We start from the raw sequence: 25,382 nt of genomic DNA on the forward strand, positions 1-25,382 counted from the left end.
TCTGCCATCTTTCCCCCATGATCAGCTGCCTTGTTGATCATTTAATGTCCTTTTTTTTATATCTGGAAAGTCTTGAATATGTTTCATCTTTTTATTGACTTGATAATTGGGTGCTCTTGCTGTGATGTTGTTCTGTTTTTTTTTTACGTGTGAGTTGCCATCTGGCATTTTCTGATATTGTTTGTCTGTTAGTGTTGTATATGATTTTGTGTGAATGCAGACTTATGTTTGTGTTCAGGTTACTTTGGGTGTTAAAAAAAATTTTTTTTTATCTTCATGAAAAATTGAAAGAATAGTCAATATAAAGGGCATGTCCTGGGTTTAGACATGTGCATCAATATTACTGAACTTGTGCCCAATATTTCCTTTCAGGTTTGTTTCTTGCGGCTTTGTTTGGGATTGATATTGACAGCCTTTTCAGCCTGTATTTATGGCCTTGTAAAGTCGGTGGGGCTAGAATCAACAATGAAAATAACTGCATTCTCACTGTGAGCTGGCCGTGGTTGTATCATAAGAACAGTGAACAGCTGGTTTTGTTGTATTCTTTACGTTGTCCACTGAAGGTGTGACCTTTGAAGAGCGGTGCTGAGAGAAGCAGCGGAGCGTGTCTTTTCCTGGTGGGAAACAATGCAGGGCACTCTGGTGTGTCGATTGTCTGGAGAAGTACGTCCTTGTGGAGTTTTCCTCCTGTGCTGCTTGCTTCCTGTCATCATGTCCTGTTCTCTTTGTGGGTACACGTGTTGTTTGGACTTCAAGGCCTTTTAGTGTTAGAATGACAAGTGTACAGTGTGATGGGCAGGATGTGGTGTTGGTGTGTGTTGTTAATGTGTTATGGCTTTTTAGAATGACATCGCACAATGTGATGATGGACAGGATGTGTTGGTTGTATATATGTTGTTTGTGTGTGGAGGAGGGGGGTAGAGGAGGTGCAAGGTAATGTGTGTGTGTGTGTGTGTGTGTGTGTGTTGGAGCTCATGTACGTTTATATGTATTTGACTGTGCTTTCATATCTGTGAAACTGCATGTTTGGTGCATTTCTGTTATGCATGTGTGGGTGAATGTGTGAATGTGTGTCTTCATGTTTTTCATTTATTCGCTTATTTATCACCATTGTTGTCTTTTTTTTTAATCATTTTATTAGTATTACTATTATTATTACTACTATTTTTTTCTGTATTATAATTATTATTCATTTATTTATTTATTTATTTATGTAAGCTTATCTATTATTTATTCCCCCGTTTTTTTGTTTTTTTTTGTTTTTTTTGTTTTTTTCAAGGCCTGAGCGCGTTGGGTTACGCTGCTGGTCAGGCATCTGCTTGGCAGATGTGGTGTAGCGTATATGGTTTGTCCGAACACAGTGACGCTTCCTTGAGCTACTGAAACTGAAACTGTTTGTCTGCCATGGCCTTTTAGAGTGACACATGCACAATGTGCTGGACAGGATATGGTGTTTGCGCGTGTTGTTTTTATGTCATCGTTCAGAACTCCAAACACACTACTTGCTGGGCAGGTGGGGAGGTTGTTCAAATTATTCATCTTTGTGGAGAGGTCCTTCCAAACCCAGACACTGATTCAAACTTTTGAGATCATTTGGTTTTTACAGCTTTGTGGAGAGGACCTTCCAAACCCAGACACTGATTCAAACTTTTGAGATCATTTGGTTTTTACAGCTTTGTGGAGAGGACCTTCCAAACCCAGACACTGATTCAAACTTTTGAGATCATTTGGTTTTTACAGCTTTGTGGAGAGGACCTTCCAAACCCAGACACTGATTCAAACTTTTGAGATCATTTGGTTTTTCCAGTGTTGTGGAGAGGACCTTCCAAACCCAGACACTGATTCAAACTTTTGAGATCATTTGGTTTTTCCAGCATTGTGGAGAGGACCATCAGTTTCCTGATGACCAGGAATTCAATGAAAGCTTTCAGGATAAGAGAGGTTTTCTTTTTGGCGTGAACTGTTCAAGTCTGAAGTGTGTCTGTGCGTGTCAGGGTGTTGTTTCACGGTTTTCTTTTTGGCGTGAACTGTTCAAGTCTGGACTGTGTCTGTGCGTGTCAGGGTGTTGTTTCACGGTGGCGTGAACTGTTCAAGTCTGGAGTGTGTCTGTGCGTGTCAGGGTGTTGTTTCACGGTGGCGTGAACTGTTCAAGTCTGGAGTGTGTCTGTGCGTGTCAGGGTGTTGTTTCACGGTTTTCTTTTTGGCGTGAACTGTTCAAGTCTGGAGTGTGTCTGTGCATGTCAGGGTGTTGTTTCACGGTTTTCTTTTTGGCGTGAACTGTTCAAGTCTGGAGTGTGTCTGTGCGTGTCAGGGTGTTGTTTCACTGTGTGGCGTAACCTACCTGAAGTATTCTTTTCCTTCCTCAAGGAAATAGCTCACACAGACTCAGGACATTATCCATTTATCCATGGCGTCACATTGGTACTGTCTGCACAGATGTCTGTAAATATAGGTGTATGCATCTTGTTAAAGTTAAAGGTTCAAACCTAAGTGTCCCCTAGCCTTTTATAGCCATCTGATACAGCCATGAGGGTTGTGAATTCATGTCTGCAATGTGATACAGCCATTAGGGTTGTGAATTCATGTCTGCAATGTGATACAGCCATTAGGGTTGTGAATTCATGTCTGCAATGTGATACAGCCATTAGGGTTGTGAATTCATGTCTGCAATGTGATCATACAGCCATTAGGGTTGTGAATTCATGTCTGCAATGTGATACAGCCATTAGGGTTGTGAATTCATGTCTGCAATGTGATCATACAGCCATTAGGGTTGTGAATTCATGTCTGCAATGTGATACAGCCATTAGGGTTGTGAATTCATGTCTGCAATGTGATCATACAGCCATTAGGGTTGTGAATTCATGTCTGCAATGTGATCATACAGCCATTAGGGTTGTGAATTCATGTCTGCAGTGTGATACAGCCATGAGGGTTGTGAATTCATGTCTGCAATGTGATACAGCCATCAGGGTTGTGAATTCATGTCTGCAGTGTGATACAGCCATCAGGGTTGTGAATTCATGTCTGCAATGTGATCATACAGCCATGAGGGTTGTGAATTCATGTCTGCAGTGTGATACAGCCATCAGGGTTGTGAATTCATGTCTGCAGTGTGATACAGCCATCAGGGTTGTGAATTCATGCCTGCAATGTCTTGGGCATGGCAATTAAGGCAGAGCCCAATCCTCATCTTCAGCTGTTTTAACTCACTCAGTACGACCAGTCCTCTCTTCTCCTCTACACAGACCCCTCGGATGTCCAGTGGGTGTCTGAATGACCCAACCTTCAGCTTCCATCATCAGAATTGTGGTATTCTTTGTCAACATTCACGTCTTCAGTATAAGAGCTTTCCGCTTGCAATATTTTGATGATGGTAATTGGGGTGAAACGCTGTTAACGTCGTCTCTTTCGCCGTTCGTATGGAGAGAGTTAAGTGTGCCCAGTTGAAGTCCGGTACCCATTGACACCTGGGTGGAGTAAGGAAAATCAGAGTTAAGTGGCTTTCCCAAGGACTCAACACCGTGCTGAAATGTTTCCTTCAGTCCTGATCACTGATGAACACCGGGAACATAAGTCCATCAGCCCTCTCTCTCCACCTGTCTGTCTGTCTGTCTCATTACATATCAAATAATCTCTCTTTGTCTTTGTGTTTTTCTGTCTCTGCCTGTGTGTTTCTTCTCTGTCTCTTTCCCCTCCCTGTGCCACTGTCTCATTCAGCCCCTTTTTGTGGAGATGTGAATTGTGAGTTAGAAAACAAAATGGGGAGGATGACAATGGACAGACCTGTGAGACATGATGACAATACTGTTGAATAAGGAAGAAATAAAGTCCTGTCAGACGTAGTGATTGTGTAGTTCAATGAGGAAGACAATGAACACACATGTCTGATCTGGTGACTGTGTAGTTCAATGAGGAAGACAATGAACACACATGTCTGATCTGGTGACTGTGTAGTTCAATGAGGAAGACAATGAACACACATGTCCCATCTGGTGACTGTGTAGTTCAATGAGGAAGACAATGAACACACATGTCCGATCTGCTGACTGTGTAGTTCAATGAGGAAGACAATGAACACACATGTCCGATCTGCTGACTGTGTAGTTCAATGAGGAAGACAATGAACACACATGTCTGATCTGGTGACTGTGTAGTTCAGTGAGGAAGACAATGAACACACATGTCCCATCTGGTGACTGTGTAGTTCAGTGAGGAAGACAATGAACACACATGTCTGATCTGGTGACTGTGTAGTTCAGTGAGGAAGACAATGAACACACATGTCTGATCTGGTGATTGTGTAGTTCAGTAAGGAAGACAATGAACACACATGTCCCATCTGGTGATTGTGTAGTTCAGTAAGGAAGACAATGAACACACATGTCCCATCTGGTGACTGTGTAGTTCAATGAGGAAGACAATGAACACACATGTCTGATCTGGTGACTGTGTAGTTCAGTGAGGAAGACAATGAACACACATGTCCCATCTGGTGACTGTGTAGTTCAGTAAGGAAGACAATGAACACACATGTCCCATCTGGTGACTGTGTAGTTCAGTGAGGAAGACAATGAACACACATGTCCCATCTGGTGACTGTGTAGTTCAGTGAGGAAGACAATGAACACACATGTCCCATCTGGTGACTGTGTAGTTCAGTGAGGAAGACAATGAACACACATGTCCCATCTGGTGACTGTGTTGTTCAGTAAGAAAAACAATGAACAGACATGTCATGTGGTGTAGTTCAGTAAGGAAGACATTGAACAGATGTCTCAGGCATGGTGACTGTTGTTGTAGATTACATTGTAGTACAGATGGTGTGTTGTTGCAGATTACATGATGTTACAGATGGTGTGGTGTTGCAGATTATGTGATCTTACAGGTGGTGTGATGTTGCAGATGGTGTGTTTCTATGTGGTGTCTTTCTACAGATGGTGTGATGTTGCAGATGGTGTGTTACTACAGATGGTGTGTGATGTTGCAGATGGTGTGTGTGATGTTGCAGATGGTGTGTGTTGTTGCAGATGGTGTGTCACTACAGATGGTGTGATGTTGCAGATGGTGTGTCACTACAGATGGTGTGATGTTGCAGATGGTGTGTCACTGCAGATGGCGTGTGATGTTGCAGATGGTGTGTCACTGCAGATGGTGTGATGTTGCAGATGGTGTGTCACTACAGATGGTGTGTGATGTTGCAGATGGTGTGTCACTACAGATGGTGTGATGTTCCAGATGGTGTGTCACTGCAGATGGTGTGTTGTTGCAGATGGTGTGTCACTACAGATGGTGTGATGTTGCAGATGGTGTGTCACTACAGATGGTGTGTGATATTGCAGATGGTGTGTCACTGCAGATGGTGTGTGATGTTGCAGATGGTGTGTCACTGCAGATGGTGTGTGATATTGCAGATGGTGTGTCACTGCAGATGGTGTGTGATGTTGCAGATGGTGTGTCACTACAGATGGTGTGATGTTGCAGATGGTGTGTCACTGCAGATGGTGTGTGATATTGCAGATGGTGTGTCACTGCAGATGGTGTGTGATGTTGCAGATGGTGTGTCACTACAGATGGTGTGATGTTGCAGATGGTGTGTCACTGCAGATGGTGTGTGATATTGCAGATGGTGTGTCACTGCAGATGGTGTGTGATATTGCAGATGGTGTGTCACTACAGATGGTGTGATGTTGCAGATGGTGTGTCACTACAGGTGGTGTGTGTTGATTGCAGATGGTGTGTCACTACAGATGGTGTGATGTTGCAGATGGTGTGTCACTGCAGATGGTGTGTGATATTGCAGATGGTGTGTCACTGCAGATGGTGTGTGATATTGCAGATGGTGTGTCACTGCAGATGGTGTGATGTTGCAGATGGTGTGTCACTACAGATGGTGTGATGTTGCAGATGGTGTGTCACTGCAGATGGTGTGTGATGTTGCAGATGGTGTGTCACTACAGATGGTGTGTGATGTTGCAGATGGTGTGTCACTACAGATGGTGTGTGTTGATTGCAGATGGTGTGTCACTACAGATGGTGTGTGATATTGCAGATGGTGTGTCACTGCAGATGGTGTGTGATGTTGCAGATGGTGTGTCACTACAGGTGGTGTGGTTGATTGCAGATGGTGTGTCACTACAGATGGTGTGTGATGTTGCAGATGGTGTGTCACTACAGGTGGTGTGTGTTGATTGCAGATGGTGTGTCACTACAGATGGCGTGTGATGTTGCAGAAGGTGTGTCACTACAGGTGGTGTGTTGATTGCAGATGGTGTGTCACTACAGATGGTGTGTGATGTTGCAGATGGTGTGTCACTACAGATGGTGTGTGATGTTGCAGATGGTGTGTCACTACAGATGGTGTGTGATGTTGCAGATGGTGTGTCACTACAGGTGGTGTGTGTTGATTGCAGATGGTGTGTCACTACAGATGGTGTGTGATGTTGCAGATGGTGTGTCACTACAGATGGTGTGATGTTGCAGATGGTGTGTCACTACAGATGGTGTGTGATGTTGCAGATGGTGTGTCACTACAGGTGGTGTGGTTGATTGCAGATGCTGAGCCGACAGAGGAGGAGAAAGAGACATGGAGACTAGTGCAGGATGTGCTGGATTCCTCCAAGAGCATCCTGGCTGAACTGCAGTCCTATATCGGGGCCTCTGAGGAGATCCGTCTGGTCAGTGTAAATTTCCTCCCTTTCTCTCTCTCTGACTCTGCCTCACGCTGTCTCTGTATTTCTGTCTGTCTCTCTCTCCACTGTTTCTTTCTTTCCTTCTGTCCTGTTCTCCATCATCCCTTCTCTCCTTCTCATCCATTTTCTCTCTCAGCAACAGTGTGTTTGTGTTTGTGTCCATGACATGGTTATCAGCCAACCATTCTCTCAGCAACAGTGTGTTTGTGTTTGTGTCCATGACATGGTTATCAGCCAACCATTCTCTCAGCAACAGTGTGTTTGTGTGTGTGTCCATGACATGGTTATCAGCCAACCATTCTCTCAGCAACAGTGTGTTTGTGTGTGTGTCCATGACATGGTTATCAGCCAACCATTCTCTCAGCAACAGTGTGTTTGTGTTTGTGTCCATGACATGGTTATCAGCCAACCATTCTCTCAGCAACAGTGTGTTTGTGTGTGTGTCCATGACATGGTTATCAGCCAACCATTCTCTCAGCAACAGTGTGTTTGTGTTTGTGTCCATGACATGGTTATCAGCCAACCCCATTCTCTCAGCAACAGTGTGTTTGTGTTTGTGTCCATGACATGGTTATCAGCCAACCCCATTGTTTCAGCAACAGTGTGTTTGTGTTTGTGTCCATGACATGGTTATCAGCCAACCCCATTCTCTCAGCAACAGTGTGTTTGTATGTGTGTGTTAAACTGTTAATGGACAGGTGTGGTGCTTCAGATCATTTTAAATTGTTAATGGACAGTATTATGTTGTTTCAGGTCATTTCAAACTGCTGATGGACATTATTGTATTGTTTCAGGCACAATAGCCGAGTGGTTTAAGCTTTGGACTTTCAATCTGCAGGTGAAGGGTTCAGATCACGGTAACAGTGCCTGGTGGGTAAAGGGTGGAGATTTTTCCTATCTCCCAGGTCAGCATATGTGCAGACCTGCTAATGCCTGAACCCCCTTCGTGTGTATACACACACAGAAGATCAAATACCCATGTTAAAGATCCTATAACCCATGTAAGTGTTCGGTGTGTTATGGAGACATGAAAATACCCAGCATGTATGAACCATGACAAAGTCATCGGCAAGTTGATGTTGGTCGTGTAACGGAAAGAAGAAGAAGATGATTTCAAACTGCTGATGGATATTGCTATGTTGTTTCAGGCCATTTCAAACTGCTAATGGATATTGTTATGTTGTTTCAGGCCATTTCAAACTGCTGATGGATATTGCTATGTTGTTTCAGGCCATTTCAAACCCTGCAGATGAACAGCTGAAGGAGAAAGCCTGGGTGGCTGTGTGTGAGCTGGTGGCCAAGTTGAAGAGGTTCTACGAGTTCTCTCAGAAACTAGGTGAGCCAGCTCCTCTTTTCTGATGGTGACAGCCCGTAGTTGTCGTTAGGAAGCATGCGTTCACTCATGGCAGGATCAGTTCCACAGTCCATAATGTGTACCCAGTGTCTGAAATTCATCGAGGAAATTTGAGGTCGGGGAGTGGGTGAGGGAAAAGACAGAGTTTATGGAGGAGACCGTGTGTGTGTGGGTGTGGGTGTGTGTGGGTGTGTGTGTTTGAAGCATTTTTGTTAACATAACTTTTTCTTCCTTTCATGTGTTGTTTTGGAGTGTGTGTGTGTGTGTGTGTGTGTGTGTGTGTGTGTGTGTGTCTTGATGTAAAGCACTGGAGTTTCATGTGAGGAAGCTGTCCTTAGAAACAGGTGTGAATATTAACATCATTATTATTCTTATTTCCATGCACTACAAATGAATTTCTGTATTGGAGACATTATTGTATTCTGTATTCTCTGTACTATTTTCAGGACATCAGAGTAGGAAACCAGAATATTCTTTGGGGAAAAAAGAGAGTGAAATGTGTGAGGGAGGTGTGTATGTTGAAGCTTAGGAAGCACCACGGTGATGGGATACTAACCGCAAACATCACTTGTGGTGTACAAGGTTCATGTCACTTGTGGTGCACAAGTTTTGTGTCACTTGTGGTGCACAAGGTTTGTCTCACTTGTGGTGTACAGGGTTCGTGTCACTTGTGGTGTACAGGGTTCATGTCACTTGTGGTGTACAAGGTTTGTGTCACTTTTAGTGTACAAGGTTTGTCTCACTTGTGGTGTACAGGGTTCGTGTCACTTGTGGTGTACAGGGTTCGTGTCACTTGTGTACAAGGTTTGTGTCACTTGTGGTGTACAAGGTTTGTGTCACTTGTGGTGTACAAGGTTTGTGTCACTTGTGGTGTACAAGGTTTGTGTCACTTGTGGTGTACAAGGTTTGTGTCACTTGTGGTGTACAAGGTTTGTGCGGAGGGGGTGAAGATAGGATTGAAACTGGTGGTGACAAAAACAAACACTTCACATTATGTAGGTTATTTGTTTCCTCTGTGATGTGTTGACAAACATGATGACTGTGATGTGTTGACAGACATGACAACTTTGATGTGTTGACAGACTTGATGACTGTGGTGTGTTAACAGACATGATGTGATGTGTTGACAGACATGACAACTGTGATGTGTTGACAGACATGATGTGATGTGTTGACAGACATGACAACTTTGATGTGTTGACAGACATGGTGTGATGTGTTGACAGACATGACAACTTTGATGTGTTGACAGACTTGATGACTGTGGTGTGTTGACAGACATGATGTGATGTGTTGACAGACATGGTGTGATGTGTTGACAGACATGATGACTGTGATGTGTTGACAGACATGATAACTGTGATGTGTTGACAGACTTGATGACTGTGGTGTGTTAACAGACATGGTGTGATGTGTTGACAGACATGGTGTGGTGTGTTGACAGACATGATGTGATGTGTTGACAGACATGGTGTGATGTGTTGACAGACATGATGACCATGATGTGTTGACAGACATGATGACTGGTGTTTTGACAGACATGATGTGATGTGTTGACAGACATGATGACTGGTGTGTTGACAGACATGGTGTGATGTGTTGACAGACATGGTGTGGTGTGTTGACAGACATGATGACTGTGATGTATTGACAGACATGGTGTGGTGTGTTGACAGACATGATGACTTTGACAGACATGATGAGTGTGATGTGTTGACAGACATGATGAGTGTGATTGTTGACAGACATGATGACTGGTGTGTTGACAGACATGGTGTGGTGTGTTGACAGACATGATGTGATGTGTTGACAGACATGATGTGGTGTGTTGACAGACATGGTGTGGTGTGTTGACAGACATGATGACTGTGATGTATTGACAGACATGGTGTGATGTGTTGACAGACATGATGACTGTGATGTATTGACAGACATGGTGTGATGTGTTGACAGACATGATGACTGTGATGTATTGACAGACATGGTGTGATGTGTTGACAGACATGATGACTGTGATGTGTTGACAGACATGATGACTGGTGTGTTGACAGACATGGTGTGGTGTGTTGACAGACATGATGTGATGTGTTGACAGACATGATGTGGTGTGTTGACAGACATGATGTGGTGTGTTGACAGACATGATGACTGTGGTGTGTTGACAGCCATGATGAGTGTGATGTGTTGACAGACATGATGACTGTGATGTATTGACAGACATGGTGTGGTGTGTTGACAGACATGATGACTGTGGTGTGTTGACAGACATGATGAGTGTGATGTATTGACAGACATGATGACTGTGATGTGTTGACAGACATGATGACTGTGATGTATTGACAGACATGGTGTGATGTGTTGACAGACATGATGACTGTGGTGTGTTGACAGACATGATGACTGTGATGTATTGACAGACATGGTGTGATGTGTTGACAGACATGGTGTGGTGTGTTGACAGACATGATGACTGTGATGTATTGACAGACATGGTGTGATGTGTTGACAGACATGATGACTGTGATGTGTTGACAGACATGGTGTGATGTGTTGACAGACATGATGACTGTGAGGTGTTGACAGACATGATGACTGTGATGTGTTGACAGACATGGTGTGGTGTGTTGACAGACATGATGACTGTGATGTGTTGACAGACATGATGACTGTGGTGTGTTGACAGACATGATGAGTGTGATGTGTTGACAGACATGACTGATGTGTTGACAGACATGATGAGTGTGATGTGTTGACAGACATGACTGATGTGTTGACAGACATGATGAGTGTGATGTGTTGACCCACAACTTTGATGTGTTTATTGATGCGATGACTGTGATGTGTTCACACTTACAGAGGAGGTGATTCCAGAACTGCTGAAGGTGCTGTGTTCAGAAGACATGGCTCCGGAACAACACCTGGAGAACCAGCAAGCTCTCTTCAAGCAGTTTGCCGAGATCCTTGACTTTGTCCTCAAGTTTGATGACCTGAAGGTGTCTGACCATTCATTCCCTTTGTTTTTTGTTGTTGATTGTTGAGAAATCAGAGCTTCTGATTTGAAGCATGAATCTTCTGTATTAGTTTGTTTAGCAGAAAAAAACTATCTTTCCTTGATGGGGTTTTGTGGGTTTGTAAAAATGCTTCCGTAAAACTGATTCTTGTTCGTAGGTAGAAGGTCTGATGTATATATATATTAAAAGAAAACTGCATGTATAATGATAATATTGATGTAACCTATCTGCTGTGTGTGAGGTTAGCCAAAGGCAGTGGTTTTGATGTGACTGATGCGTGGTGCATACATGCTACATGCTGAAATGTTGTGGAGAATACTTCAGTGAAGTGGACAATGCTTTGATAATGTGGTCCCTGTCTCTCTGTTTCAGTTGATTGCACTCTGAAGTTCTAGGTTTGAGGCAGGGCTTCAGCTGACAGTCAGTGATGCTAACCACTGCACAACAGCTAAAAAAAAAAAGAAAAAAAAAAGATAGTCGATGAATTACAACACAAACAATATTGTATTTTATTTGTCTTTTTTGTCACAACAGATTTCTCTGTGTGAAATTCAGGCTGCTCTGCCCAGGGAGAGCGCGTCAGTACACTACAGCGCCACCCTTTTTTTGTATTTTTTCCTGCCTGCAGTTTTGTTTTGTTTTTTCCTATTGAAGTGGATTTTTCTACATAATTTTGCCAGGGACAACCCTTTTGTTGCCGTGGGTTCTTTTACGTGTGCTAAGTGCATGCTGCACACGAGACCTCGGTTTATCATCTCATCCGAATGACTAGCATCCAGACCACCACTGAAGGTCTAGTGGAAGGGGAGAAAATCTTGGCGACTGTACCGTGATTCAAACCAGTGCGCTCAGACTCTCTCGCTTCCTAGGCGGATGAGTTACCTCCAGGCCATCACTGCACACAGTGATGTGCGATAGACAGATGTTAAGATGTGTATCCAGCAGTTCCCCACTGACTGCCCAGAAAGAAGACAGGGTCTTTGAAGTGCGGAGGCACTGTGGCAGAATGATGGGTTGGACTTACTGATCCAGTTTTCACCAGTGATCAGAGAAAGAAGACAGGGTCTTTGAAGTGCGGAGGCACTGTGGCAGAATGATGTGTTGGACTTAGCGATCCAGTTTTCACCAGTGGTCAGAGTTCAAAGCTCCATTTCTACACGGTGTTGTGTTCTTAGGGAAGGCTCTTTTCTCCCATTTTCCTCATGCTGCCCAAGACTGAGGGGTACCTGCCCAAGTCTGAAGGGTACCTGCCCAAGACTGAGGGGTACCTGCCCAAGTCTGAAGGGGTACCTGCCCAAGACTGAGGGGTACCTGCCCAAGACTGAGGGGTACCTGCCCAAGTCTGAATGGGTACCTGCCCAAGACTGAAGGGGTACCTGCCCAAGTCTGAAGGGGTACCTGCCCAAGTCTGAATGGGTACCTGCCCAAGACTGAAGGGGTACCTGCCCAAGTCTGAATGGGTACCTGCCCAAGACTGAAGGGGTACCTGCCCAAGACTGAAGGGGTACCTGCCCAAGACTGAGGGGTACCTGCCCAAGACTGAAGGGTTACCTGCCCAAGTCTGAAGGGGTACCTGCCCAAGACTGAAGGGGACCTGCCAAGACTGAGGGGGGTACCTGCCAAGACTGAATGGGTACCTGCCCAAGTCTGAATGGGTACCTGCCCAAGTCTGAGGGGTACCTGCCCAAGTCTGAATGGGTACCTGCCCAAGTCTGAATGGGTACCTGCCCAAGTCTGAGGGGTACCAGCCCAAGACTGAGGGGTACCTGCCCAAGTCTGAAGGGGTACCTCCCCAAGTCTGAATGGGTACCTGCCCAAGTCTGAGGGGTACCTGCCCAAGACTGAGGGGTACCTGCTCAAGTCTGACGGGGTACCCGTCTTCGGTTTGGGAAGGTTAAAACAGAGAAGAAGAGGATTGGGCCCTGTCTTCCATTGCTGAATCCTAGACACGGTGGACATGAACTCACTACCTGGATGGCATTAAATAGCTAAGGGACCTTTGACCCATGAACCTAACCTTTGCCCTGTGTGCTGTCCCCCCCCAGATGACCACTCCGGCCATACAGAACGACTTCAGTTACTACAGACGCACACTCAGCCGCAGGAAAATGGCCAACGAGGTAAGACTGACTCCTTCCCACTGCTGTAAACATGTCATGAGCATTGGTCAGCGTTTAGAAGAACCCAGCGTTGTTTTCTTGTTTTTGTTTGACTTAATTTGTGTCAGCAGGTATCAGGTTGAGTGAGGTTTATGGTTGGTACCGGACATGAGTGTCATTTTCTGACAGACCCTCATTGAGAAAGACTGCCTGTGTGTGCACAGGGACTGTCTGCAGTGGGTGCACTGTACTTTGCACGCACCTACCTGTCTGCTGACTGCAAGCACATCTGGCCTCCCTCACACAAGGGACGGAACTGTGCCCTTGTGTTCAGAAAGCAGTTACTGTCCTTGCTGTTTGTTCCCTGTGCAGCATTTCTCCCTGGGGTCTGGTCACCCTCACACAAGGGACAGAACTGTGCCCTTGTGTTCAGAAAGCAGTTACTGTCCTTGCTGTTTTTGCTTACATTTATATGCGTACATGTTTGTGTGTCTCTTAGAACAACGGCAGATGTGTAAGTCGGCCAAAGTGCTAATATCTTCACCGTTGGAAAATAAAGATTCATTCATTCATTCATTCATTCATTCATTCATTCATTCATTCATTCCCTGTCCAGCATTTCTCCCTGGGGTCTGGTCACCCTCACACAAGGGACAGAACTGTGCCCTTGTGTTCAGAAAGCAGTTACTGTCCTTGCTGTTTGTTCCCTGTGCAGCATTTCTCCCTGGGGTCTGGTCACCCTCACACAAGGGACAGAACTGTGCCCTTGTGTTCAGAAAGCAGTTACTGTCCTTGCTGTTTGTTCCCTGTGCAGCATTTCTCCCTGGGGTCTGGTCACCCTCACACAAGGGACACAGCCTTGTTGTCAGCGCTGTTGTTGGGCTCTGATGAAATCAGTGCAGAAAGAAAAACTGATGAAATATATTCAGTTACTTTGGTAACATCTGTGCCTGGAAATGTCTAACTGATAAAAAAAAAAAGAGCTGAAACTGTCATCCACATTTTGCTTATTTTCAGGAAAGCTGAGATATGAACATTGTAGTATGTAAAGAAAAAACAAGAAAGAAAAGAAAAAAACCGAAAGACTGTCATGTGTGTGCTGCGGCTGTGCCCAAACTGTTAATCTGTCAGTGATATTTATACAGTTTGTGTCATGTATAGTTGTAGATGTAATGAAAGACGTTCTATCAGTGATATTTATACAGTTTGTGTCATGTTTAGTTGTAGATGTAATGAAAGACGTTCTATCAGTGATATTTATACAGTTTGTGTCATGTATAGTTGTAGATGTAATGAAAGACGTGATTGGCAAAACGTCTGTGATTTCCTGATGTCACTGTAGCTATGTCCCTGTGTGCCAACGTAGGAAAAAACACTGTTCAGAATGTTCCCAGTTTCTACGCCAGCCAATGAAAAGTTATGTGAACTCGATTGAGAAAGGCGTGTTCACTTTCGACAGATCGGACGAGTCGGTGTGATAGTGTTGGGCATGGGGACAGAAGGAAAGCAACACATGTACACATGTGTACTCACACACACACACACACTCACACACACACACATGCACATGCATGCACACACACATGCACACACACACGCGCGCGCGCGCACATACACACGCATACACACACACACACGCACGCTCACACATACATGCTCTCTCTCTCTCTCTCTCTCTCTCTCACACACACACACACACACACACACACGCACGCTCACACATACATGCTCTCTCTCACACACACACACACACACACACACACACACACACACACACACATACATGCTCTCTCTCACACACACACACACACACACACACACACATATACATCAAACAAGGCCTTTCCGCACAACATTTGACGATGGTTAGTTTTGCCGTGTGTGTTTCAGGACGAGATTCAGAGTGGGGAGCTGGAGGTGAGCAACGAAATGGCCAACCGCATGTCGCTCTTCTACGCTCACTCCACACCCATGTTGAAAAGTCTGAGTGATATCACGTCTCATTTTGTCTCACAGGTAGGCTGGGTTTGTTGGATGTTTGTTGTCAGCATGATCGTCTGTTTCTCTCTGTACCCCTCAGCCAGAGGCTGCCGCAGTTTTGTCACCATGGGTGTTCAATTTGTCTTGGTAACATGTACCACGTGTTGACAGGTAACATGTACCAAGTGTTGACAGGTAACATGTACCAAGTGTTGACAGACATGATGCCTGTGATGTGTTGACAGACATGTGACTGATGTGTTGACCTTTAGACATTATGACTGTGATGTGTTGACCGACAACTTTGACATGGGTGTTCAGTTTGTCTTGGTAACATGTACCAAGTGTTGACAGGTAACATGTATCAAGTGTTAACAGGTAACATGTACCAAGTGTTGACAGACATGATGCCTGTGATGTGTTGACAGACATGTGACTGATGTGTTGACCTTTAGACATTATGACTGTGATGTGTTGACCGACAACTTTGACATGGGTGTTCAGTTTGTCATAAGTGACAGCACTGTGTAACTGTTGTAACTGGATAATGGTGTAGGAATTTTGCTGGTTTAACAGTGTAATCTCTTTATGGGTCTGTGTAGTTGCTGAACTAACTGCCCCGCCAAGGTCACAGGATGGATTGTGACCCTGTAAAGTCAAACCCTTCTTTTATTAGTCACTGTCTTCCTGCTACAAGGCTATCTGGGCATCCGCTTCATGTAGTTAACACCTCTCCCATATTCTGTAACAGATAGCTTCCTTCCTCATAGAATCCTCAAGTCTCTGCTTAAGAAATTAGAAAAATATAACAGAAAGAAAAAGAACTGTATTGTATCATTGCATTATATCAACACAACAGATCCCTCTAAGTGAAATTTGGGCTGCTGTCCTCTGAGAGAGTGCGTTGCTACCCCGAGAGTGCCATCCTTTTCTTGGTACTTGTTCTGCTTGCATGTTTATTAGTTTTCCTAGCAAAGTGGATTTTCTACTGAATTTTGTCAGGCACAACCCTTTCGTTGCTGTGGGTTCTTTTATGTGCGCTGTACTTAGCTACACACAGGACTTCACTTTATTGTCTCCTCTGAATGACTTTCATCCAGACTACCACTCTGGATCTAGTGGAGGGGGAGAAAACGCTTTCTACTGTCTGTGTGTATATTGTGTGACTGATTCCACAAAAAAACATGACGTCAGAAACAAACTATGTAACTGACTCAGTGGAAAGCTGTGACCTTGTTTCTGATGTACCAGTGGCCACAAGTGTTAGGGTGGTTTAAGAGACACCAGACCTTGTTTCTGATGTACCAATGGCCACAAGTGTTAGGGTGGTTTAAGAGACACCAGAACCTTGTTTCTGATGTACCAGTGGCCACAAGTGTTAGGGTGGTTTAAGAGACACCAGACCTTGTTTCTGATGTACCAGTGGCCACAAATGTTAGGGTGGTTTAAGAGACACCAGTCCTTGTTTCTGATGTACCAGTGGCCACAAGTGTTAGGGTGGTTTAAGAGACACCAGTGTGTAGTTGATAGGGTGGTTGTGTTGGTTGAAGTGTGTATTGGATGGGGTGGTTTGTGTTGGTTGAAGTGTGTATTTGATAGGGTGGTTTGTGTTGGTTGAAGTGTGTATTGGATGGGGTGGTTTGTGTTGGTTGAAGTGTGTATTTGATAGGGTGGTTTGTGTTGGTTGAAGTGTGTATTGGATGGGGTGGTTTGTGTTGAAGTGTGTATTGGATGGGGTGGTTTGTGTTGGTTGAAGTGTGTATTGGATGGGGTGGTTTGTGTTGGTTGAAGTGTGTATTGGATGGGGTGGTTTGTGTTGAAAAAGTCAACTGATATTACATGGTCTTTGAACAACTAGCAAGTGCTGTTTTGTTTAAAATGAAAATTGAACTATTTGATGTATAACTGTGTGTGTGTGTGTCACTGTGTGTGTGTGTGTGTGTGTGTGTGCGTGTGCGTGTGTGCATGTGTATGTGTGTGTTTTATTGTTGTTGTTAGAACAGAGTGTGGTTATGGTTACTGGTTATCTGCATGGGCCCAGCGGTGAGTGACATGTAGCGTGGTGTGTTGCAGCACAAAGAGCTGCCTGTGGAACAGACCACAGACTGCCTGAAGACCATGGCTAACATCTGCAGAGTCATGATTGAAAACCCGTGAGTTACTGACCGCTGTTGGGTTAGCCTCTGTTCAGCGTGTCTCAGGCTGTGTGTGTGTGTGTGTGTGTGTGTGTGTGTGTGTGTGTGTGTGTGTGTGTGTGTGTGTGTGTGTGTGTGTGTGTGTGTGTGTGTGTATGTGTGTGTGCAATTCAGTGGGAAGTGTGTGTGTTAAAGCAACCAAAGGCTCACAGTGTAACTGAGAAAGCGGCAAGAAGCAAAAGTGAGCATGCCATTTTGTGATTTAACGTTCGTTGCCCAGATTTGTCTTGTTCAGTTTAGAGTGGGGATCAGTGAACTCCTTATTTAAAGTTAGGAGTGAGATACTGGCGAACTGCAATAATTCCAGTGCAACAATTTTCCCTGTGAACCCTCCTTGTTTAAAGTTAAGAGTGAGATACTGGTGAGATATGAGTGAGATACTGGCGAACTGCAATAATTCCAGTGCAACAATTTTCCCTGTGAACCCTCCTTGTTTAAAGTTAAGAGTGAGATACTGGTGAGATATGAGTGAGATACTGGTGAGATAAGAGTGAGATACTGGCAAACTGCAATGAAACTGAAACTGCAATAATTCCTGTGCAACAAATTTCCATGTGAACCCTCCTTGTTTAAAGTTTAGTTTGGGAAACTGGTTAACTCAGTCGGGACTGCAAGTTTTCTCCCTTGCTTTTCCCCACAGACGGCCCATTTGTAAGGGTTTGGAAAAAAATTACAAAAATACAAAATACAGAGTAAGAAAATAAAACTTTCAGACCTGGTTTATTACCTGTTGGGCTATCTCATCTTATTTTTACAGTTTTGTCATTATGTAGAAAATGCCAATTTTTCACCCTGAATCACCATACCCATGCTTACTTTCTGCAATTATTTCACTTTCTTCTTTGTCTTCATCCACCTTTTCGATGTCGGACCCTTCAGTTTGTAGCATTTCAAGTACTTCTACAACACTAAAACGTTGCTGTCGCTGCCTTGTTTGCTCAACAACATTTTGAAAACCCGCTTCAGACGCCATTTGCTAACAGGCTGGCTCACGAGCAGGCGACCAGTCAGTGACATTGTCAGCGTGTGTGCAACACAGGCCACACATGACAGGCTGGCTAATCATACTGTTCGGCTGTGGAGTGACCCAGAATAGCACACCCTGCTTGGCTAATCACAAAATCATGTGTACAGAACGTGATGGATTTTGACTTTTGGAAATTGCTATTCCATTCCGTCGTCCGAATCCGAATACATTCGTTCCTTCATCTGGAGAGAGTTAACTGTAATAATTTCTGTACAGCAAATTTCCAAGTGAGCCCTCCTTGTTTTAACGTAGTGCTGACAGGCTGTGATGGTGTGACTTTCAGGGACTACAGTGCCCTCCTTGTTTTAATTAGTGCTGACAGGCTGTGATGGTGTGACTTTCAGGGACTACAGTGCCCTCCTTGTTTTAATTAGTGCTGACAGGATGTGATGGTGTGACTTTCAGGGACTACAGAGCCCTCCTTGTTTTAACATAGTGCTGACAGGCTGTGATGGTGTGACTTTCAGGGACTACAGTGCCCTCCTTGTTTTAATGTAGTGCTGACAGGATGTGATGGTGTGACTTTCAGGGACTACAGTGCCCTCCTTGTTTTAACGTAGTGCTGACAGGCTGTGATGGTGTGACTTTCAGGGACTACAGTGCCCTCCTTGTTTTAATTAGTGCTGACAGGATGTGATGGTGTGACTTTCAGGGACTACAGTGCCCTCCTTGTTTTAATTAGTGCTGACAGGATGTGATGGTGTGACTTTCAGGGACTACAGTGCCCTCCTTGTTTTAATTAGTGCTGACAGGATGTGATGGTGTGACTTTCAGGGACTACAGTGCCCTCCTTGTTTTAACGTAGTGCTGACAGGCTGTGATGGTGTGACTTTCAGGGACTACAGTGCCCTCCTTGTTTTAACATAGTGCTGACAGGCTGTGATGGTGTGACTTTCAGGGACTACAGTGCCCTCCTTGTTTTAACGTAGTGCTGACAGGCTGTGATGGTGTGACTTTCAGGGACTACAGTGCCCTCCTTGTTTTAACATAGTGCTGACAGGCTGTGATGGTGTGACTTTCAGGGACTACAGTGCCCTCCTTGTTTTAACGTAGTGCTGACAGGCTGTGATGGTGTGACTTTCAGGGACTACAGTGCCCTCCTTGTTTTAACGTAGTGCTGACAGGCTGTGATGGTGTGACTTTCAGGGACTACAGTTCTCGGTTCAAGAATGAAGAGACAAAGTTGTTCTGCCTGCGAGTGATGGTGGGGGTGATCATTCTGTACGACCACGTCCACCCCGTGGGTGCCTTCGTCAAGTCATCAGGGATTGAGGTGGGTGCTTATACACACACCTGCCTGCATTTCATCCCCTCCCACTACACCTTGAGTGGTGGTCTGGATGCTAGTCATTTGGATGGGACGATAAACCGAGGTTCTGAGTGCATCATGCAGTTAACACACACAAAAATAGCCCTTGGCAACAAAAGGGCTGTTTCTGGCAAAATTTTAAAGAAAAATCAGCTGTGGTAGGTACATAAATATATATCATGCACTTGAGGCCTGACTTGCAGGTTGGGTCATGCTGCAGGTCAGGCATCTGCCTTGCAGATGCAGTGTAGCAAAAGGAAAACAAATATACTTGTTGGCAAAAGACAAAAAAAGAAGGTTGGTGTTCTCTGTGACGCACTCTCCCAAATTTCACACAGAGAAATTGGTTTTGACAAAAGAGAAATACAGTGCTACAATACAGGGCCAGCACTGATGTGATGTGATGATAATGATAATGATAATGATAGCGTGCAGAGCTGAGTTGACTGGCTATCTCTTGCAAGGTAAAGTTGTTCAGGGCATTGGCCTTGATTTTGTTAAGGTTGCATTGTTCTAGAGGCTGAGTCCATCTGGCATTCCCAGGGGAAGTTCTGGTGATAATGATAATAATATAATAATAATAATAATAAATGTCCTTAAATATCTCTGAATCCAGTGCAGAGACGCTTGCACCCAGCCGTTCACATGCATGCATCAGTTGTTACTCAGAGGGATGAAAGAAATCAAAACAAGAAAAAAGAGATAAAACTTATGAATACATGTCCATAGAAAGCTATAGAAAAAGTTGACCAGAATTGGTAGAGGAAGTGAGGGCAAGGGGGAACTGTTTTGGAAAGAGGAAAGTTTTTAGGGCAGTCTGGTAGGGCTTGAGTGCAGAGGTCACGAAGCAAAAGAGGGAGAGTGCAGAGGTCACAAAGCAAAAGAGGGAGAGTGCAGAGGTCACAAAGCAAAAGAGGGAGAGGGCAGAGGTCACAAAGCAAAAGAGGGAGAGTGCAGAGGTCACAAAGCAAAAAAGAGGGAGAGTGCAGAGGTCACAAAGCAAAAGAGGGAGAGTGCAGAGGTCACAAAGCAAAAGAGGGAGAGGGCAGAGGTCACAAAGCAAAAGAGGGAGAGTGCAGAGGTCACAAAGCAAAAGAGGAAGAGTGCAGAGGTCACAAAGCAAAAGAGGGAGAGTGCAGAGGTCACAAAGCAAAAGAGGGAGAGGGCAGAGGTCACAAAGCAAAAGAGGGAGAGGGCAGAGGTCACAAAGCAAAAGAGGGAGAGGGCAGAGGTCACAAAGCAACAGAGGGAGAGGGCAGAGGTCACAAAGCAACAGAGGGAGAGGGCAGAGGTCACAAAGCAACAGAGGGAGATCATTCCAAGCGTCAGGCCCAGATACAGAGAAAGAGGGCTGTGCCTGTTGTGGAATGTTGGATCACTTTTGTGTGGGGGTGATTGGAGGAATGATCTGAATGCAGTTTCCATGAAAGCTGTGTTTGGTGAAGCTGAAATCACACTTGAGTCTGTCTTGAAAACTCCTCTCTCTCTCTTTTTCCTTGTTACTTATAGACTTGACTTTATTAACCCTTTCGATGCTTCAGACGCCAATCGGCGACTTCCTAGTTGAACGCTTCAGTCACCGATTGGCGTCTTGTACACTCAATGACTCATGCGCTGACTGGCGATTTGTACACTAGAGTTACCAACCTCGCTCATTTTTCGTTTCGTGAAACCACACAAGTTTGAAATGTTCACTGCGTGTTTCCGGAATGTCTATTCTATGTTTGTGTTGCAAGTTGACGCACGTTGTCAAATATTTCCAAATTTATCTAGCAGATTTCTCCAGCCCAAGCATGGCCAGCACTTCAGGAAACAAAGGAAAGGGTGTTTACAATACCATGGCGGCATTGCAAATGATTTTAGACGATTCGCCCGCTGGAGTGCTGATGGGTGACAGTGACAGTGGAGAACTATTCACCAGACCGGTTGAGAATGATTGACAAGTAACACAAAGACATTTAATAATGTACAAAGACATTTGTGAAAGGAGCCATGAAACCTTCCAGTTTTGCAACACACTGTGTGTGTGGTGTTGGTGTTTCCAAATATGATGCGGTGTTTTTTTTGTGTGTGTTTTTTTGTTGTTGTTTTTTGCTATATCAAATTGACAAAAATGCATTATTTAATAATGTACAAAAACATTAGTGAAAGGAACCATGAAACTTTCTAATTTTTGCAACATACAATGTGTGTGGTGGTGGTGTTTTCCCTGTAGGAATTGCTGGTGATACTCTGTGTGTGTGTGTGTGTGTGTGTGTGTGTGTGTGTGTGTGTGTGTGTGTGTGTGTTCTCATATCTGCACATAGGTGAGTGCACATTTTATTACACTGTGTTATATCTATGTTTCCAGTTGTATTTCCTGGTCTGTGTGTTCATTTTTCACTTGAAGTAATGTATTTTATGTTTAAAACAACTAAGAATATGTGAAAACTATTCAAATGTACATACCTTTTCATTTTCATCAACTGATTTCAAACCTTTGTCAATGTGTTCATACAAATAAAAATGCTTATCATAATTCCCATTCTTTGCTCTTTAAAATGAGCTATGAATGAAGAAGATTGAATGAATAGAAGCGAAGTTGTGGCAGTTTAAAGTGGGTTGATGGTGACACAGTTTTCCCCCTCCTGCACAGCTGGTTTAGACAGAAGTGTACAGCTGCTCGGCTGGTTTGTACAGTGAACTAGCTCTACAACTCTGGCAATGAAAGGGTTAAGGTAATGTCCTAGCCAAATTTCCTAATGCTCAGTTATCTAAAAGTGACACCTATGTTCGTCATTCATCAGAACAAAGAAAAGCAAACCAAAAACAAAAATGAAAAGCTTTCCAATCAGTTTCTCTCTGTTTTGCATGTCAGGCACGGATGCCATGCTGGTTATCAGTGTTGAAAGTTACACTCCCCACTCCCCAAAGCCCTCATGTTCGGTTGTCTAAAAATCCTGAATGCATCATGCACAAATAACAGGTTAGTTTTCCAGTAATGAAGTGAAGCAAACCAGTCAGTGAAGTGCACAAATTACAGGTTTGTTTTCCAGTAATGAAGTGAAGCAAACCAGTCATTGAAGTGCACATAGTACAGGTTTGTTTTCCAGTAATGAAGTGAAGCAAACCAGTCAGTGAAGTGCACAAATTACAGGTTTGTTTTCCAGTAATGAAGTGAAGCAAACCAGTCAGTGAAGTGCACATAGTACAGGTTTGTTTTCCAGTAATGAAGTGAAGCAAACCGGTCAGTGAAGTGCACAAATTACAGGTTTGTTTTCCAGTAATGAAGTGAAGCAAACCAGTCAGTGAAGTGCACATAGTACAGGTTTGTTTTCCAGTAATGAAGTGAAGCAAACCAGTCATTGAAGTGCACATAGTACAGGTTTGTTTTCCAGTAATGAAGTGAAGCAAACCAGTCATTGAAGTGCACATAGTACAGGTTTGTTTTCCAGTAATGAAGTGAAGCAAACCAGTCATTGAAGTGCACAAATTACAGGTTAGTTTTCCAGTAATGAAGTGAAGCAAACCGGTCAGTGAAGTGCACAAATTACAGGTTTGTTTTCCAGTAATGAAGTGAAGCAAACCAGTCAGTGAAGTGCACAAATTACAGGTTTGTTTTCCAGTAATGAAGTGAAGCAAACCGGTCAGTGAAGTGCACAAATTACAGGTTAGTTTTCCAGTAATGAAGTGAAGCAAACCAGTCAGTGAAGTGCACAAATTACAGGTTTGTTTTCCAGTAATGAAGTGAAGCAAACCATTCATTGAAGTGCACAAATTACAGGTTTGTTTTCCAGTAATGAAGTGAAGCAAACCAGTCAGTGAAGTGCACAAATTACAGGTTTGTTTTCCAGTAATGAAGTGAAGCAAACCAGTCAGTGAAGTGCACATAGTACAGGTTTGTTTTCCAGTAATGAAGTGAAGCAAACCGGTCAGTGAAGTGCACATAGTACAGGTTTGTTTTCCAGTAATGAAGTGAAGCAAACCAGTCAGTGAAGTGCACATAGTACGGCTTTATTTCCAAAAATCAAAGTTAGCCAATCAAGCCATTGAAGTCTCCGTTGCATGGATGTCTGATGGTCTGGATCCCTATGTGCAGGTGAAGAGCTCGGTTAAAGTGCTGAAAGACCAAGACCCCAACAAAGTAGAAGGCTTACTGAATGCTCTAAGGTGAGTGGAAGGCTTACTGAATGCTCTAAGGTGAGTGGAAGGCTTACTGAATGCACTGTGGTGAATGGAAGGCTTACTGAATGCTCTGTGGTGAATGGAAGGCTTACTGAATGCTCTGTGGTGAATGGAAGGCTTACTGAATGCTCTAAGGTGAGTGGAAGGCTTACTGAATGCTCTAAGGTGAGTGGAAGGCTTACTGAATGCTCTAAGGTGAGTGGAAGGCTTTCTGAATGCACTGTGGTGAGTGGAAGGCTTACTGAATGCTCTAAGGTGAGTGGAAGGCTTTCTGAATGCTCTGTGGTGAGTGGAAGGCTTACTGAATGTTCTGTGGTGAATGGAAGGCTTACTGAATGCTCTGTGGTGAGTGGAAGGCTTACTGAATGCTCTAAGGTGAGTGGAAGGCTTACTGAATGCTCTGTGGTGAATGGAAGGCTTACTGAATGCTCTAAGGTGAGTGGAAGGCTTACTGAATGCTCTAAGGTGAGTGGAAGGCTTACTGAATGCTCTGTGGTGAGTGGAAGGCTTACTGAATGCTCTAAGGTGAGTGGAAGGCTTACTGAATGTTCTGTGGTGAATGGAAGGCTTACTGAATGCTCTGTGGTGAGTGGAAGGCTTACTGAATGCTCTAAGGTGAGTGGAAGGCTTACTGAATGCTCTAAGGTGAGTGGAAGGCTTACTGAATGCACTGTGGTGAGTGGAAGGCTTACTGAATGCTCTGTGGTGAATGGAAGGCTTACTGAATGCTCTGTGGTGAGTGGAAGGCTTACTGAATGCACTGTGGTGAGTGGAAGGCTTACTGAATGCTCTGTGGTGAGTGGAAGGCTTACTGAATGCACTGTGGTGAATGGAAGGCTTACTGAATGCTCTGTGGTGAATGGAAGGCTTACTGAATGCACTGTGGTGAATGGAAGGCTTACTGAATGCTCTGTGGTGAATGGAAGGCTTACTGAATGCTCTAAGGTGAGTGGAAGGCTTACTGAATGCACTGTGGTGAATGGAAGGCTTACTGAATGCTCTGTGGTGAGTGGAAGGCTTACTGAATGCTCTAAGGTGAGTGGAAGGCTTACTGAATGCTCTAAGGTGAGTGGAAGGCTTACTGAATGCTCTGTGGTGAGTGGAAGGCTTACTGAATGCTCTAAGGTGAGTGGAAGGCTTACTGAATGCTCTAAGGTGAGTGGAAGGCTTACTGAATGCTCTAAGGTGAGTGGAAGGCTTACTGAATGCTCTAAGGTGAGTGGAAGGCTTACTGAATGCTCTGTGGTGAGTGGAAGGCTTACTGAATGCTCTAAGGTGAGTGGAAGGCTTACTGAATGCTCTAAGGTGAGTGGAAGGCTTACTGAATGCTCTGTGGTGAGTGGAAGGCTTACTGAATGCTCTGTGGTGAGTGGAAGGCTTACTGAATGCTCTAAGGTGAGTGGAAGGCTTACTGAATGCACTGTGGTGAGTGGAAGGCTTACTGAATGCACTGTGGTGAGTGGAAGGCTTACTGAATGCTCTAAGGTGAATGGAAGATTTTGACAGGAATGTAAATCAAAGTCCTCAGAGAATTGACACTGACATGTGACA

General features: G+C 44.2%; 1 protein-coding gene across 2 annotated transcripts in view; it reads left to right on the forward strand.

Moving 5' to 3' along the window:
* The window catches only part of LOC143294820 (CYFIP-related Rac1 interactor B-like), a 54,378-nt gene that overhangs the window by 13,657 nt on the left and 15,339 nt on the right, over positions 1-25,382 (forward strand). Inside the window, exons 3-10 of one of the 2 annotated variants that reach the window (XM_076606317.1) lie at positions 6,556-6,677; positions 7,923-8,028; positions 10,903-11,039; positions 13,103-13,177; positions 15,047-15,172; positions 17,210-17,289; positions 19,505-19,631; positions 23,746-23,816. In XM_076606317.1, the coding sequence (XP_076462432.1) occupies positions 6,556-6,677; positions 7,923-8,028; positions 10,903-11,039; positions 13,103-13,177; positions 15,047-15,172; positions 17,210-17,289; positions 19,505-19,631; positions 23,746-23,816 (844 nt within the window). Of the gene's footprint in view, positions 1-6,555; positions 6,678-7,922; positions 8,029-10,902; positions 11,040-13,102; positions 13,178-15,046; positions 15,173-17,209; positions 17,290-19,504; positions 19,632-21,443; positions 22,265-23,745; positions 23,817-25,382 lie in introns of those variants that run through there. The other variant, XM_076606318.1, reaches the window with a different exon arrangement.

Source organism: Babylonia areolata, chromosome 20, assembly GCF_041734735.1.
Source record: "Babylonia areolata isolate BAREFJ2019XMU chromosome 20, ASM4173473v1, whole genome shotgun sequence".
Taxonomy (NCBI): domain Eukaryota; kingdom Metazoa; phylum Mollusca; class Gastropoda; order Neogastropoda; family Buccinidae; genus Babylonia; species Babylonia areolata.